General features: G+C 39.1%; 2 protein-coding genes across 5 annotated transcripts in view; one reads left to right on the forward strand and one right to left on the reverse strand.

Moving 5' to 3' along the window:
- The window catches only part of LOC137997891 (tetratricopeptide repeat protein 28-like), a 115,279-nt gene extending 101,282 nt beyond the window's left edge, over positions 1 to 13,997 (reverse strand). Inside the window, exons 1-6 of the mRNA XM_068844210.1 lie at positions 13,859 to 13,997; positions 13,723 to 13,770; positions 6,953 to 7,001; positions 6,212 to 6,258; positions 5,005 to 5,053; positions 4,062 to 4,110 (exon numbers count right to left, since the gene is read on the reverse strand). The gene's annotated coding sequence lies outside the window, so the exon portion shown is untranslated. The remainder of the gene's footprint in view (positions 1 to 4,061; positions 4,111 to 5,004; positions 5,054 to 6,211; positions 6,259 to 6,952; positions 7,002 to 13,722; positions 13,771 to 13,858) is intronic.
- The window catches only part of LOC137997893 (uncharacterized), a 21,149-nt gene continuing 11,483 nt past the window's right edge, over positions 5,335 to 15,000 (forward strand). Inside the window, exons 1-3 of one of the 4 annotated variants that reach the window (XR_011122626.1) lie at positions 5,335 to 5,575; positions 5,688 to 5,763; positions 11,211 to 11,711. Coding sequence is in view for 1 of the 4 variants with exons in the window: in XM_068844213.1 (XP_068700314.1) it covers positions 8,922 to 9,585; positions 9,946 to 10,358 (1,077 nt within the window). In the remaining 3 variants the exon portion in view is untranslated. Of the gene's footprint in view, positions 5,576 to 5,687; positions 5,764 to 8,921; positions 9,586 to 9,945; positions 10,440 to 11,210; positions 11,712 to 15,000 lie in introns of those variants that run through there. The other 3 variants (XR_011122627.1, XR_011122628.1, XM_068844213.1) reach the window with 3 other exon arrangements.

Consider the following 15,000-nt stretch of genomic DNA (forward strand, 5'->3'; position numbering starts at 1 on the left):
TATTGCTGAAAAGCAATTAGCAGGCTACGATGAGACTCTTTGCAAAGTTAAAAAAAAATCTGGAGCAGATTCAGAACCACGTTAAAATTTCCCAATTGTGAAGGTGGCTATGAATCTGCTTCAAAGAATTTTTTTAAACTTTGCAATGAGTTTAGTCTTAGCGTGCCAATTACTCTCCAGCAATAAAAAATGGGAGTCACCAAGTTCGTTTTTGAGATATTCGTGTTTAAAGATAAAATATAGCGTGTTTTTCAGTGGCTATTTTGTTTTCATGGTAACTTCGCCACTGTGCTACGGTTATAAATAGTTGAAATTTCGCTAGAACAGCAAGTCAAGCGCAAGTCAAGTTTTTAAAACTGAGCAAAGGTTAATCTGCGCTCCCCTTTCACTGCCATGTGTGATGCCCATTCATGTGGGCAGGCGCAATTTTTCTTGTTACATCTCCATCGGATTCCAAATCGATCATGATGCCGTGGGCAAATCGTTGTACCCAAAAATTATATCATCTATCCCAAAAACACCTTTTAAAAGCATGATACATGATTACATGGTCTTACATATCTTGCTTACTCCATTTTCGCAATTGGAGCGATTGCTGAATACCCGTCCACAAAGGAGCATTTACGTTTGCGACGCTAGCCGCAGTGCCGAACTGAACGAAAGTGGTTTTCGCGCAGTTTGTGTCAGATAAAGTGAATTCAGTAGAATGGCTGGTGCTGCAGTGCCTTAGTCGACTTACGGTTAAATTGAGCTTAGTAGAGTGGCTAGTGTCGCAGTGCCGCGGTGCTTATCTCATGGATTAAAGAACGAGGTATATCCAACAACACGACTGCGGTGGCACTGTGGCAGCAGTGTTTTTAGGGTCCATTTCTTGTGGCCGGGTTTTGACATTAAGTCTGTAATAGGTAGTATCTGCAGATTTCGCAAAGGGATTTTCTGCTCAATATCTTAATTTAAGTGATTTAATTTAAAGCTCACCCGCACGTGCGAGCAAAAGCCCAGCCTCTGTATCCAGAGAAGAATCCAACACTTTATAACTTCTCATGTGTGCCTTGATGTCCTTATCACATTTTGCTATTATTACGCATTGAACGTTTGCTGGATTGTCAAAACTTGGGCCACAAATTCCTCCAACAAACTCAGAATAGAACCGCATGCAGTCATAATGGTCTGTGTGCTTTGCCCTAATCTCTTGCGTGACAGCTCTGACGACACAATCACGACACAACTCACGAAAGTCATGAAGCGTTCGACTGGTTCAATGGTTGTTTGAGGGCTTCGAGGAAAATCCAAGAAGCGTATGCTTACATAAAGGGGGATACCTTTATTTGTTTGTTTTGCAGGTATGTTCACAAAGTGAATTAAGGAAACTTGTTTGCGCAAAAATATGGAATGGAATGAATCTTGCTAGTATGCAAATTGTTAGGTCAGTTATTTTAATTACCGGATATGTCACTCTAAAACCAAGACAGTTAAATTTCAATGACACGTTCCCCTTGACCTACAATAGTTCCAGTCAATTCACGTTGTATTGTGTCAGTAAACCTAGAGTCTCGAATTGTTTAGTGAATAAATCGAGATTAGCGTGTGTGATTTCAATATACCTCGTCTCTGCTTTGGTGGTCAAAGGTCGACTTTTGTTGACAAACAGCATGTTGAAATTGGGCCTCAAAAATCCTCCGTTTCATTTACCCAAAAATTGTATTGAATTTAATTGCAGCGGAAACATTGCTTATTCCGGTGATTATAGTCTCGTTTGAGAAAGCCATGTACCAAGATGCTTTTTGACGGTCGAATTTCGCACAAATTTGGCACTGACCCCTTGCAAAATGAATTTCAAGCTTTCTGTAAAGTACTGGAAATTTCTGGAAATTTCTAAAATGTGACAGCTTTATTCCAGAGTCAAATTCCAGCTTTTATTCCAGAAATTGTTTTCCAGTTTTTGCAAGTTTTGGGTTCTTTCAAAAGCTGGAAATAGCTTAAATTTGGTACATCTATCAGGTGCTGCCAGAAAATGACAGTTTCTTCCAGTCTTCATTTCTTGCAGGAAACTGGAAATAAACTAGCAATAGTCTACAGCTTGTTAACAATTTTAACATTTCTCAAATGAAACAAATTTTCAGTTTATTAAAGTTTCTATTCTATAAACTCAACTCTTTTCAGATAAAAACTTAACTTAATGTCCTGTAAAAACAATTCTTCGAGTGAGTCGCCGATCTCAACACTTGTCGCCATTTTGAAAAGGCTTTATAGTACACCCCAGTCTACTGCATCACACCTTTTTGCTCGGACCCACTCGTTTCACCGCCCGGTAACTCCGCGCGGTCTCTTTCCGCCCTGGTCAGCAGTAACCAGTCCAGCTCTTACAGGTTTTGCGCGGTTGTATTCAAACGTTCCATCTACGATCATGCTTTTGTGGTGACGATTTTTTTGTTAGTTTTACTCTTTAAATGCTGATCCAGGCAAGGAAATGCTTACAACAACTCAAGTAAAAAGGTAAGCGTTAACTTGAAGGGAATAACATTTGATTTGATGCCTTATTGTCTTCAAAATGAGGAACGACTTACATGCATGTAGAATTCACATTTTCAATTTGTGAAGCAAGGAGACTCAACTTGGCTTAAGGTGGCTCCCTAGAGTTTTGAGACCGCGCGCAAGCTGGGCACTATTATGGCGCAAGATTTTAAATCCATGCGAAGTCCACGCAAAAAATAAAAACAAAGATGGCTTCCCTTTTCTGTATCCCATGCAAACAAAAACACTTGCATTTCGAGCTTCCAGCAATTTTGTGTGTTGCTAGTGTATTTTCGGCAGAAAGTGTGAATTATCGAAAGCGTGGATCGAATTATCGTAAACATCACATTAAGTTTCCGTACGTGTACTCAGTGTTTGGATCAGTAAGTTTGGCTGCGGTTAACTTGAACGATAAAGAAGGAGGTAATTCACCGTCATCACTTACCAGTCAGTGTCATTCTCCCTCTAACCACGTAAAGCGAAGTGCAAATGGGCGTTTCACGAAACCCGGAGAAAAGGGAACTCCAAAAAATCTGGAGCACGTGAGACGCGGATATCAAAACTACATTGCGAAAAGGAAACTGAAGTTTGGAAACTGTATTGACGAAAACGAACCACCCTCTAAACGAGAAACAAGGAGTACTCGGGTATGGGTGCTTTGGGATTTTATATTCACTACACAGAGGTGCAACAACCGGAACCATCAATTTTTTTGTGCTATATAACAGGCTGCCACCGAAAGAGAAGAAGCTATTCCCCGTGGAACTCGATTCATTGACCTCGATGTGTTTCGGGAACGTCTCCAAAGCTGCACTCACTGCCAATCAGGTAAATGTAATCCACTAACTCTTGCGCAGAAACCCCGGTGAAGACGAAGAGCTTGAGAACGAGATTCCATGCGCTCAGGTTAACCAAGAGCGTTCGAAGAAGACCAACAAACGACCGATCGAGACACGAGAGGCCGAAGAACTGGTCGATGTACGTCCAGCAATATCGAGCAAAAGCAATCACGTCCCCGAGACGAGCGCGAAAAGTCCGCCAAAACGGCCACCAGCTCCGATGCAAAGAAAGCCCGCCAAGATGAAGAGCAGAGCTTCTCCATCCAAGAAAAGATAAACAGTTCTAACCAGAGCATCGCTAATCTGCAAAGTCATCTTGAGAAAGGCACATGCCCCAAGACTTTGAGATACAACGTAAGGGCGAATATTACGCCCGGCGAGGACTTTAAGAAAGACATAGGCTCGAGCTAATCACAGGAAAAAATAACAGATTCCCATTTTTGGATATTCTGGGGCATTTTGAAGAATACCAATAAAAATCCCAAATTTGGCAAAGTGAGACAAGTCCCAACCAGGGAATTCCCAACCAAGTTCCCTGATTGGGACTTGTCTCACTCTTCCAAATTTGGGATTTTTGTTGGTATTCTTTAAATACCCTAAAATAGCCAAAAATGGGAATCTGTTATTTTTTCCTGTGAATGTTACTTATTACCTTGCAACGGCAGACAAATAACTTATTACAGCCGGCAAGCTAATATTACTAAATACCTTGCAATGTTCCTCTTCAAAACCTTCTGAGCAGGAATACTGAATCCGGCTGAAACAAAGTTAAGGGATAAATAATACTGGTGGATCATTTAGATGCTTCATTTGCAACTGATTATGAGTGACAGTGGTCACTTCAGAAAATAAACATGTAGGGAATTATGGCATAGTCACTAACTTGATCCAAACTGGGTAAAGAGAAAACAACAAAAAGTAACGCAAAAGTCCGACATCGGAACTGGTTTATCACACATAAATTACTTGTTTGTGTTATTAAGAAACCAAAATGGCTGCTTATCAACGCGAGGTCCTCGACAACAAGAAATGACTCTGCAAAATATGATGATTTAATGTGGTTATCCATGCATTATGGAATCTTGTAGGAAACCTTTTAACTTTCATTACACAAATCATTTATGCCTGGTGTGCAAAAAGAGTGGAACTGGAGCGGAAAGCTGAAAAGTTCTCAAGAGAACGGATCGAGGTGAGATGACTGTTCATGATTGCTCGGAACAACTCACAAAATACATGGTTTCGTTCGGCGAGGTTCAAAGTTGTAATGAGAACGAATACATTATACGAGGCTCTGATCTTGCTTAGCTTTAACTAAGACTTTAAAGCGAGTAGACATAAAGAGTTTTTTATGGCTAAAACTGATTGAATGCATTCTTCATCGTCATTTGCTTTGTGACACCCTCGATTTTGAATCTAAGCGGATTCAAAAACTAAAAACCCTCTCTGTTCAGGAACAATTCAAGATATATCATTTACTTACTTACTTTCTCGATGTGCAAGAAAAAAATGGAGGGCAGTCTATACATTGTAGTTCTATCACACAAGAAACAAATAATTTAGCACCGTGACCCCTCAAGCTAATTGTTACTTATTACCTTGCAACGACAGACAAATATCTGATTACACCCAGCAAGCTAACATTACCAAATACCTTGCAATGTTCCTCTTTAAAACCTTGTGAGCAGGAATAATGAATCCGGCTGAACAAAAAATTAAGGGATAAATAATACTGGTGGATCATTTGGGTGCGTCATTCGCAACTGATCATGAGTGACGGTGATCATGATCACTTTATAAAATAAACATATCAAATTCGTCAGAACTGGTTTATCACACAAATTGTGCTCTGGCTAATTTTGGCAGGAGCAGTAAAATGACACCTAGTCAGGAAAGTTCAAAGATAGCGCTGGCTGTACGTGGTAACTAAGGTGCACCGCAGGCTCGTGCAAAGTCGAGCGCGCGTATAAGTTAAGTTAATACGTCAGCCATTAAAACGCTGTCAGGAAACGCAATTTCTTTTTTAAACATCCCTTCTTTTATTATGGTGTCAATGTTGGGATTTAGACAGACGACTCATTTTATTTATTTGCGCGCAGATATTCCATCTCAATAGTGGCGGTTATAGTCGCGGTCGTTGTTTTGTGCCTCTAGTTTGGGTGTGAAGCTGAATTTTTACAGGTTTTGGACAATTTTTGCTACATCCAAACTCTGCTGATTTCTAGGTAAGTAATCTTTTCATCTATGTCCTTGCTTTTATCTGAATGTCTTTTTGCAGGTTTTGGTAACTTTCTTTATGATCTCAACTGTCTTTTGTCTTTTGTGAACTATCTTTAGTGCATCCTTCAGTCAGTAGCGGGCAGTGTCACTGTTCCAGTAGCCTGGTTAAGAGATCATAAAGTATGTCCAGCCGGTAAGAACGCCTTTTGATTTTATCATGTTGATCATGTTGATCCTGACAATGGCATGCATGCAACTTCATTAAACCATGACTGTTCAGAAACACTTTTGTTTGACTGTAGCGCATAAGGTCTTTTCCTTTCAGTCCTTTCGTGTCGACAAAATGCCAGCAGCAAATAGCATGCTAAATGGAGTATTAAATATGTGTAATTCCATAATCGAGAAAACACAGCCCTCGCGTTCGTGTCTTGATTTCCAGCATCATTTGCAACTGATCATGAGTGTGACGGTGGTCACTTCAGAAAATAAACATGTAGGGAATTCTGACATAGTCACTAACTTAATCCAAACTGGGTAAGGAGAAAACAACAAAAAGTGACGCAAAATTCATCAGAACTGGTTTATCACAAATAAATTACTTGTTCGGGTTATTAAGAAATGAGTAACAGTGAGCAACTTACCAAACAGATGCTAATCAATGCGAGGTCCTCGACGACAAGAAATGACTCTGTAAAATTTGATGATTTAATGTGGTTATCCATGCATTATCAAATCTTGTAGGAAAACTTTTAACTTTCATAACAAAATTCCGTTATGCCTAGTATGCATTAAAAATGTAGAACTGGAGTGGAAAGCTGAAAAGTTCTCAAGGGAACTAAGAAATGGAGCAGCAAGGAGAAGTCATTTCATACTCGAGCAAACTGCGCAACTGATCAATGAAGCAGTCCAATTTGAACACTGCCGAGGTGAGATGACTGTTCCATTGCTCCGAACAACTCAAGTAATGGTTTCCTTCGGCGAGGTTCAAAGTTGTAATGAGAACGAATACATTATACGAGGCTCCGATCTTGCTTAGCTTTAAGTAAGACTTTAAAGCGAGTAGACATTAAAGGTTTGTTATGGTTAAAAATGATTGAATGCATTCTTCATCGTCATTTGCTTTGTGACACCCTCGATTTTGAATCTAAGCGGATTCAAAAACTAAAAACCCTCTCTATTCAGGAACAATTCAAGATATATCATTTACTTACTTACTTTCTCGATGTGCAAGAAAAAAATGGAGGGCAGTCTATACATTGTAGTTCTATCACACAAGAAACAAATAATTTAGCACCGTGACCCCTCAAGCTAATTGTTACTTATTACCTTGCAACGACAGACAAATATCTGATTACACCCAGCAAGCTAATATTACTAAATACCTTGCAATGTTCCTCTTTAAAACCTTGTGAGCAGGAAGAATGAATCCGGCTGAACAAAAAATTAAGGGATAAATAATACTGGTGGATCATTTGGGTGCGTCATTCGCAACTGATCATGAGTGACGGTGATCATGATCACTTTCTAAAATAAACATATCAGGAATTCTGACAAAGTCAGTAACTTGATCCAAACTGGGTAAAGAGAAAACAACAAAAAGTAACGCAAAAGTCCGGCATCAGAACTGGTTTATCACACATAAATTAGTAGTAGTAGTAGTAGTAGTAGTAGTAGTAGTAGTAGTAGTAGTAGTAGTACTTTATTTATCCACATTTCATGGATGAGTAAGTCTCGTTTTAACGTGAACGTGCCAGATTAACATAAATACAGTACATATCGAGATGAGTAATGATTATAATAAATTAAAAATTTAAATATACAATATATTATAGTAATTATATAGTAATGATTATAATAAATTAAAAAATTTAAATCTATACAATATATAAGTAAGAATTACACAATGATATAAGAACCATAATAAATGAATAAGAAATAAATAGGAAACTGACCATCAATAGCACTAAAAGTAAATCTAGTTACAGGGAATCACACTATGTGCAAAAGGCACAAGCATATTTTGCTCCGATAGACAAGTTGACCTTATCCAGCATTGATTTGAAAGTATTAAGAGATGTGGCTCTTCTTACATAGTCAGATAGATTATTCAATAGTCTTGAGATAATGTAATGATATGACCTATGCATGAATCTACTATTATAGGTAGGCTGATTTAGTTTGCAAAAGCCTCTGAGGTCATATTCATTAATACGAAATACTAAGATCTACCTAATATTATTCGGTCCCATATTATATAAGCATTTGTAAAATAAGGAGAGAGCATGCGAATATCTACGATGCTCTAGGGTCTTTAGACCAACATAGTTAAGTAGGTCACCATGAGGTTGACTTAGCAATGTTCAAAAGGGTTCTAATGGCATACTGATTAGTAAGCTCCAGTTTGTTGGAAAGACCAGACTGGAGCACAGTACTCGAAGTGTGGTAAAATAAAGGCCTTGTAAATATTAGCCATCACGTCTGAAGGTATGAATTTACGAACTCTCCCAAGAGCACTAACTTTAACATTAACCTTATTACATACTGATTTAATGTGGGCTTGAAAGGATAGGGAGCTGTCAATGGTTAGACCTAGTAGTTTCATGTCATGTACCACTTCTAAGGGTGGCTTATTATGGTCAGCAAACAATTCATAACATGGTGGATTGTCACCCAATGGTAACACTTTAGTTTTAGATTCGTTTATACTTAAGTAATTACACTTGAACCATGACTGAAGCACATTGAACTTGCTCTGAGATCTTGACTCTAACACATCTTGATTAGGGTGTGATAGATACAGTGTCGTATCAACAGCATAGAGCCTTAGTTTGGCATCCTTGACAGAATAAGTGAGATCATTAATGAACAAGTTGAACAGAAGAGGTCCTAATATTGATCCTTGGGGAACACCATGATGGATTGTTTTCCAGTCGGAGTAGGGGTTCCCGATCTTAACTCTATGTAATCTATCACACAGATAAGAGCGAATAAGATTCACTGCGCTTTCGGTAAAGCCATAAGCTTTCAACTTGGAAATAAGTAGGCTGTGAGATATAGAGTCAAAGGCCCTTGATACGTCCACTGCAATGGCAATACAATGATCCTTATTATCCAGAGAAGCCCTGAAATCATCAGTCATTTTGAGGAGAGCAGTTGCACATGAGTGACCTTTCAAAAAGCCAGATAGACTATCACTTAGTATTAGAGACCTTAAGATTTGAGAACGGCGTCTTCTCCTAGGACGTCACGGCATATAAAGGCCTGGGGCGAGAACGCCGTCCTTTGCGCAAGAACTTTAGACTTAAGAAAAGATAAACACGACGGGAACTTTTTCTAGCGCCTTGGTCGAGAATGGCGTCCTTCAGGAAAGCGTGTGACGAACTTCTTGTAAGTTTTTGCGAGGAAATAATCAATGAGGATGAGTTTCTCATGTTGTATGATGCTAACAAATCGAAAAATCCAGAGTATCCTTTTTGGAATTATGAAAGATTTACGTTGCAAGGTAAAAGTGAGACCGAGTGCAAGACAGATTTACGTTTCGAAAAATACGACATTCCTCTCTTGGTTGATGTTCTTGGCTTGCCTGACGAAATAAAGTGTAAACAAGGAACAATCTGTGACAGTACTGAAGGATTATGCATCGTTCTCAAAAGGCTGGCATACCCTTGCCGCTACAGCGACCTCATAAGCACTTTCGGCAGACCTGTCCCTGAAATCTCCATGATAAGTAATACAGTCATTGATTTTATATTTGAGCATCATGGTCGTCGGATATCAGAGTGGAATCACACTATTTTAAATCCCCATGCATTACAGACATATGCTGAAGCTGTTTCAAATAAAGGTGCGGCCCTCGACAATTGTTTCGGCTTTGTGGACGGTACAGTTCGTCCAATTTGTCGCCCAAACACCAATCAAAGAATTGTTTACAATGGGCACAAGAGGGTGCATGCCCTGAAATTTCAATCAATCGCCATTCCAAATGGACTAATTGCCAATCTTTACCGTCCTGTTGGTAAGTGTGTTTAATTATAGCTGTATCGTTCAATTTTATTTATATTTATAAACAATCAGAAGCTTTAGCAGTGGGCTCTACTGTTATAACACTGCAGGAATTTGAACACAAGAAAACCTACTGGAGACCTGGGTCACAGTACCTCTTTTACATACTTCTCATATGTTGTCATATACAATCAGTGAACAGTAAAATAGCAAACATGTGAGGACCACAATGAAACAGGCAGGAACCCTATAACATAGGGTCATCTTTTGTAGCCAAACAGTACAACAGTAAAGATAAAAAGAATGGCAGCTTTTATCAACAATTATTAAGAATTTTCACCCCCCTAATTCTACAAACCTTTACTATTTCCAGAGGGCAGAAAGCATGATGCGGGAATGCTACGAGACTCAGGACTGTACCATGATCTCCAAAGATTTGCTCTCTCCCCAACTGGGCAGCCTTTGTGTATATATGGGGACCCAGCCTATCCTCTTCGCGTACACCTCCAAGCTCCATTTCGGAATGGCATCCTGACTCCCCCAATGCAGCAGTTTAACAGTTCCATGAGCCCAGTGAGAAGCTCAGTGGAATGGCTGTTTGGGGACATAATTAATTATTTTTGCTTTCTCGATTTTAAGAAAAACTTAAAAATAGGGCTCAGCCAAATAGGTAAAATGTACATTGTTTGTGCCCTTTTAAGGAATGCCCTTACTTGCCTTTATGGTAATACCACTTCCCAGTATTTTGATTTGGACCCACCCATGTTGCAAGAATACTTTGCTTGATTTAATTATTGATGTAATATGACAAAACTTTATTTAATCAACACAACTTCAGTATGTAAACTTATGGCACAACAAGATTGAATAAAGAACGAAATGGTTGTTCAAGTTTGATAAACCTCCATTAAAAGGAGTTTTTCTTAACAATACAATGAATTAATACATAAAAAAAGCTGTAACAAATAAGATTATGGTATAATGTGGTACTCCTGAGTGCAGGGATCTAACTTTTTTGGTTCATAAGTTTGTCAACAACAGCCATGAGGATCTGAGATTGTTGCTGCTGCTGGTGGTGCATTAGCTCCATCATAGATTTCTGTTGATCAAGATAAGAAGCCAGCTTCTTCTCCTCCAATTCTTGCTGCTTTCGTCGTATTGCTAACTCTTCTTCTCTCAATGCCTTCTCGCTTTCAGCTTTCTCACGCAGAAATGAGATTGTTTCATTGCCACTCCTTCTCTTTTTCTTCATATGGTTTTCCTGTTCTCCTTCCTCGACTGCTCTCTTCTGGGTTTCTCCTAACTTCTCCATTGCCTTTTTTCTTATACTTTCAGCTTTCTGTTTATCAGTGTCCTCTTTCTCTTTAATCACTGCTTCATCAATCTCCTGGGAGGTGGAAGCGACTTCCTCCATTTCAATAATATCAGCCAGTGCTTGGTCCAATTCTGTAGGTTCAGGTGACACTCCAGTTGACCTTTCTTCAGCATTCATCTTCTTCCTGTACCTCTTAATTAATATGTTGAGGTGATCCCGAACTGATCTTTTTGTTACAAAAAAACGCACACCACTTGTGCTATTCAGGTTGGTGCTAATTTCCTCCCACAGTTTTCCTCATTCATTCGAATTTCTTTTTGCAGAAAATGGATTCACTGAGAGAACTTCCCTGCACAGCAGAATGTCATGCTCTTTGGTCCACATCTGGACCCCTGGAAAAGCTGGCACTCTATCAAAAGAAAAGCAAATTAATATCACTACAATAGCCTACATTTCAAGCTATATATCTTCAGAGTTAATGCAACTGAATTGAACAGCATTAGTTGCTGAGATTTTTATGTTTGATATGCTCTAATATAACCCAAGCAAATTAAAATTCAACAACCACTTCACGACAAATCAAACACCATTTCAATTGTAACAAGTTTCAAAAGTAGGTATCATTTTGTTCAAATTGTCCCAAAGAAAGACATATATGTAAAATCCTGAACTTAACTGGTCTTTGATAGAGAGAAAAAATTAATGTCATGGAGGCTTTATAAATAGCGGCGAGTATTCTTTGCATTGTAGTGGAATGAAACTTGCATGGATAATAAATATGAGAGCCTTAATTACGAGAGAAATAAATATATTACAGTACTTATCCAGAAAACAAGCATCTCCGATATATCTATTCTCAAGCCGCGGAAACGGTGTAAGAGCAACCAGTAAATTACAAAGTCATGAATTTAATCAAAACATGGCAATCAGGAGGAAAATATATCGAGACTTCAAAGGAAAAATTGCAGCGCTCGAAAACATTTGATTAGGCTCGTTGTGAGAGTTTCACTACTGATAAAAACTACACTCTTCTTACATCAGTCGATCTCTCACATGACATGATAAATTGATGCTCAACATGATAAATTTTTCCATCCCGTTAATAGGGAAAGTATGTGGAGTCTACTTACTCGGAACTGGAATCCATCGTCTATCTATAAATTAACAAGCACTGTTAACAATAGAACATCCAAAAGCACAGCGAAAACGGCGAAAGAAATGAATAATTTGAGCTCCAAAAACAAAAACATACTCACGTTTTACGTAGGACGCGAAATGAAAAAAATGGCGTACTCACTAAATGTGAAACGCCGTCCCATTCACACACAGACATGCGCAGTGACATTATCAGGCGAAAACGAACTTCCGGTGGCGTCCTAGACAGATGACGTCCTCAACTCTTAAGGTCCCTATTAACTTTGCAAAGTCGTACATTTGGTCATGCAAAACTCTTTCAAAGATTTTAGAGAAGCATGTTAACACAGACACCGGACGATAGTTTATCTTATCAGTAGGACTATCCTTCTTATAAAGGGGACTCACATTGCTGCGTTTCCACAAACTTGGCCAAGCATGAATGGTTATGCAGTGATTTATGAGGTTAGTTGCTGCCAATGCCGCAGAGGAAACAGTAAGAACCCTTGGTGATATTTTATCTGGGCCAGTGGCCTTCTTAGGATTCAGAGAATCTATCAGTTTCTTGATGTAGCCCAGAGGAGAATTGCAGATGGTTACATCTATGACTTATGTTATTGACACTGAGGTGATTAGCAAAAGCACACTCCAACAAAATAGGAATATGAGCAGCAACACCATGTATAAAGTGTTTGTTGAAAATATTAGCTATTTCCACGTTGTCAGTAATCAACCGTCCTTCCTCCAAAAGTTGTATTATTTTGTTGTTGTTGAGTACTTTTGCAAGGTAATAAAAGCTTGAATTTTTTCCAAAATTCACAAGGATGGGCACATTCAGCAGAAGCCTGAATGAAGTAGGACTTCATAGAATTACGTTTTAAGGTGGTGACAAGGTTTCTCTGCCTCTTGTATTGTTCCCAATTATCATCAGATGTATTTCTTTTAAATTTCTTGAAAAGGATGTTACGCCTGGAAATTGCAGAGGAAATCTTGGGAGTAATCCAGGGCAGCTGATCACCTCTGATGTACTTCCTTTCGAATGGCAAGTGCTGATCAACAACATTGATAAATAGTTGATGCCAGTGCTCGTAAATATCATCAATGTCATCATATATGTAGGCTGAATCCCAGGGGATTTTACAAAGATCAGCTACATAACAATCTTTATCAAAACCCTTCATACTTCTGTATTCAATGAGTTTTGGTGGAGATCGAGCAATTTTCTGTTTGCGAATAGTGTAGATCAAGTCATGGTCACTGAGGCCTAATTTCATTATTCCACTTAAAGCAAACCGTTCCGGGTTACTAGTAAGGATGAGGTCAATCAAGGACATGGAGCAGTTAGTAACGCGAGTGGGTTCAGTAATTGTATTAGTCATACAAAAACGGTCACAAAACTCAGCTAAGTGAGGATCTGGAGCAGAATTTCCAGTAGCAAGCATGTTAAAATTCAGATCGCCAATGATGAGCAGCTCATTTCTGATGTTGTACAACGATTCAGCTGCAGAATATAATGATGGAAGAAAATCACTTGGCTTATTTATAGTTGGAGACCTGTAGCATGCTGGGACAATGAATCTTGAGTTGTTATAGCCTTTATACATCGATACATATAGACTCCATATCTGATGGTTCTAGTTTTGATCTCCTGTAACACACTTGTTTGTGTTATTAAGAAACGAGTAACAGTTAGCAACTTACCAAAATGGATGCTAATCGACGCGAGGTCCTCGACAACAAGAAATGACTCTGCAAAATATGATGATTTAATGTGGTTATCCATGCATTATCGAATCTTGTAGGAAAACTTTTAACTTTCATAACAAAATTCCCTTACGCGTAGTATGCATTAAAAATGTAGAACTGGAGCGGAAAGCTGAAAAGTTCTCAAGGGAACTAAGAAATGGAGCAGCAAGGAGAAGTCATTTCATACTCGAGCAAACTGCGCAACTGATCAATGAAGCAGTCCAATTTGAACACTGCCGAGGTGAGATGACTGTTCCATTGCTCCGAACAACTCAAGTAATGGTTTCCTTCGGCGAGGTTCAAAGTTGTAATGAGAAAGCATACATTATACGAGGCTCCGATCTTGCTTGGCTTTAAGTAAGACTTTAAAGCGAGTAGACATTAAAGGTTTGTTATGGCTAAAACTGATTGAATGCATTCTTCATCGTCATTTGCTTTGTGACACCGTCAATTTTGAATCTAAGCGGATCCAAATACTAAAAACCCTCTCTGTTCAGGAACCTTCTCACGTGTAGTGTCACGTGACTATTCATGTAAACAAACCATTCGAGAAGATCAGACATATAAAGGCCCGTGCAAACGCTCGCAACATTGTTGCCCAACAAGACGCAACATTGTTGGGCCCAACATGTTGCGAGCGTTTGCACACATGTTGTGTGTTGTTGCGTGTTGTTGCGACTTGTTGGATGAAGTTTGACCAGTTTCAAACTTCATCCAACAACTCGCAACAACACGCAACAACACACAACATGTGTGCAAACGCTCGCAACATGTTGGGCCCAACAATGTTGCGTCTTGTTGGCCAACAATGTTGCGAGCGTTTGCACGGGCCTTAACACATTGTGAGATAGCGTGGCGAGCAGATATGAATTGTTAGTTTATTTTTGCGTTGGACATGGAATTGATGCAACAAAGGCACAAGTCACTTCGATGATTAGCATTTGATGTGGGACGCGGTAGTTTTACACTCTTACTTCCGTCTTCAACAGGATTTACGGGGGTGAGTCAGGTTTTGAATATCTTCGATCACTACGCGGACGGAAACGAAATGTATTCCTTACATTTGGTTATTACGAATACCTTCATGTATTTAAATTGTCATATATTTGTGCACTTCGAGGTCAGTAATAAAACCGAATAAATGTGATTTGAGTGTGTGTAAATCGAGCCTCCTCTGTCAGTGAGTCTTTAATTCGAAAACGCTGAATCAGTCCATCATCGATCTAACAACAG

Source organism: Montipora foliosa, chromosome 3 (assembly GCF_036669935.1).
Source record: "Montipora foliosa isolate CH-2021 chromosome 3, ASM3666993v2, whole genome shotgun sequence".
In the NCBI taxonomy this organism is placed as follows: Eukaryota; Metazoa; Cnidaria; class Anthozoa; order Scleractinia; family Acroporidae; genus Montipora; species Montipora foliosa.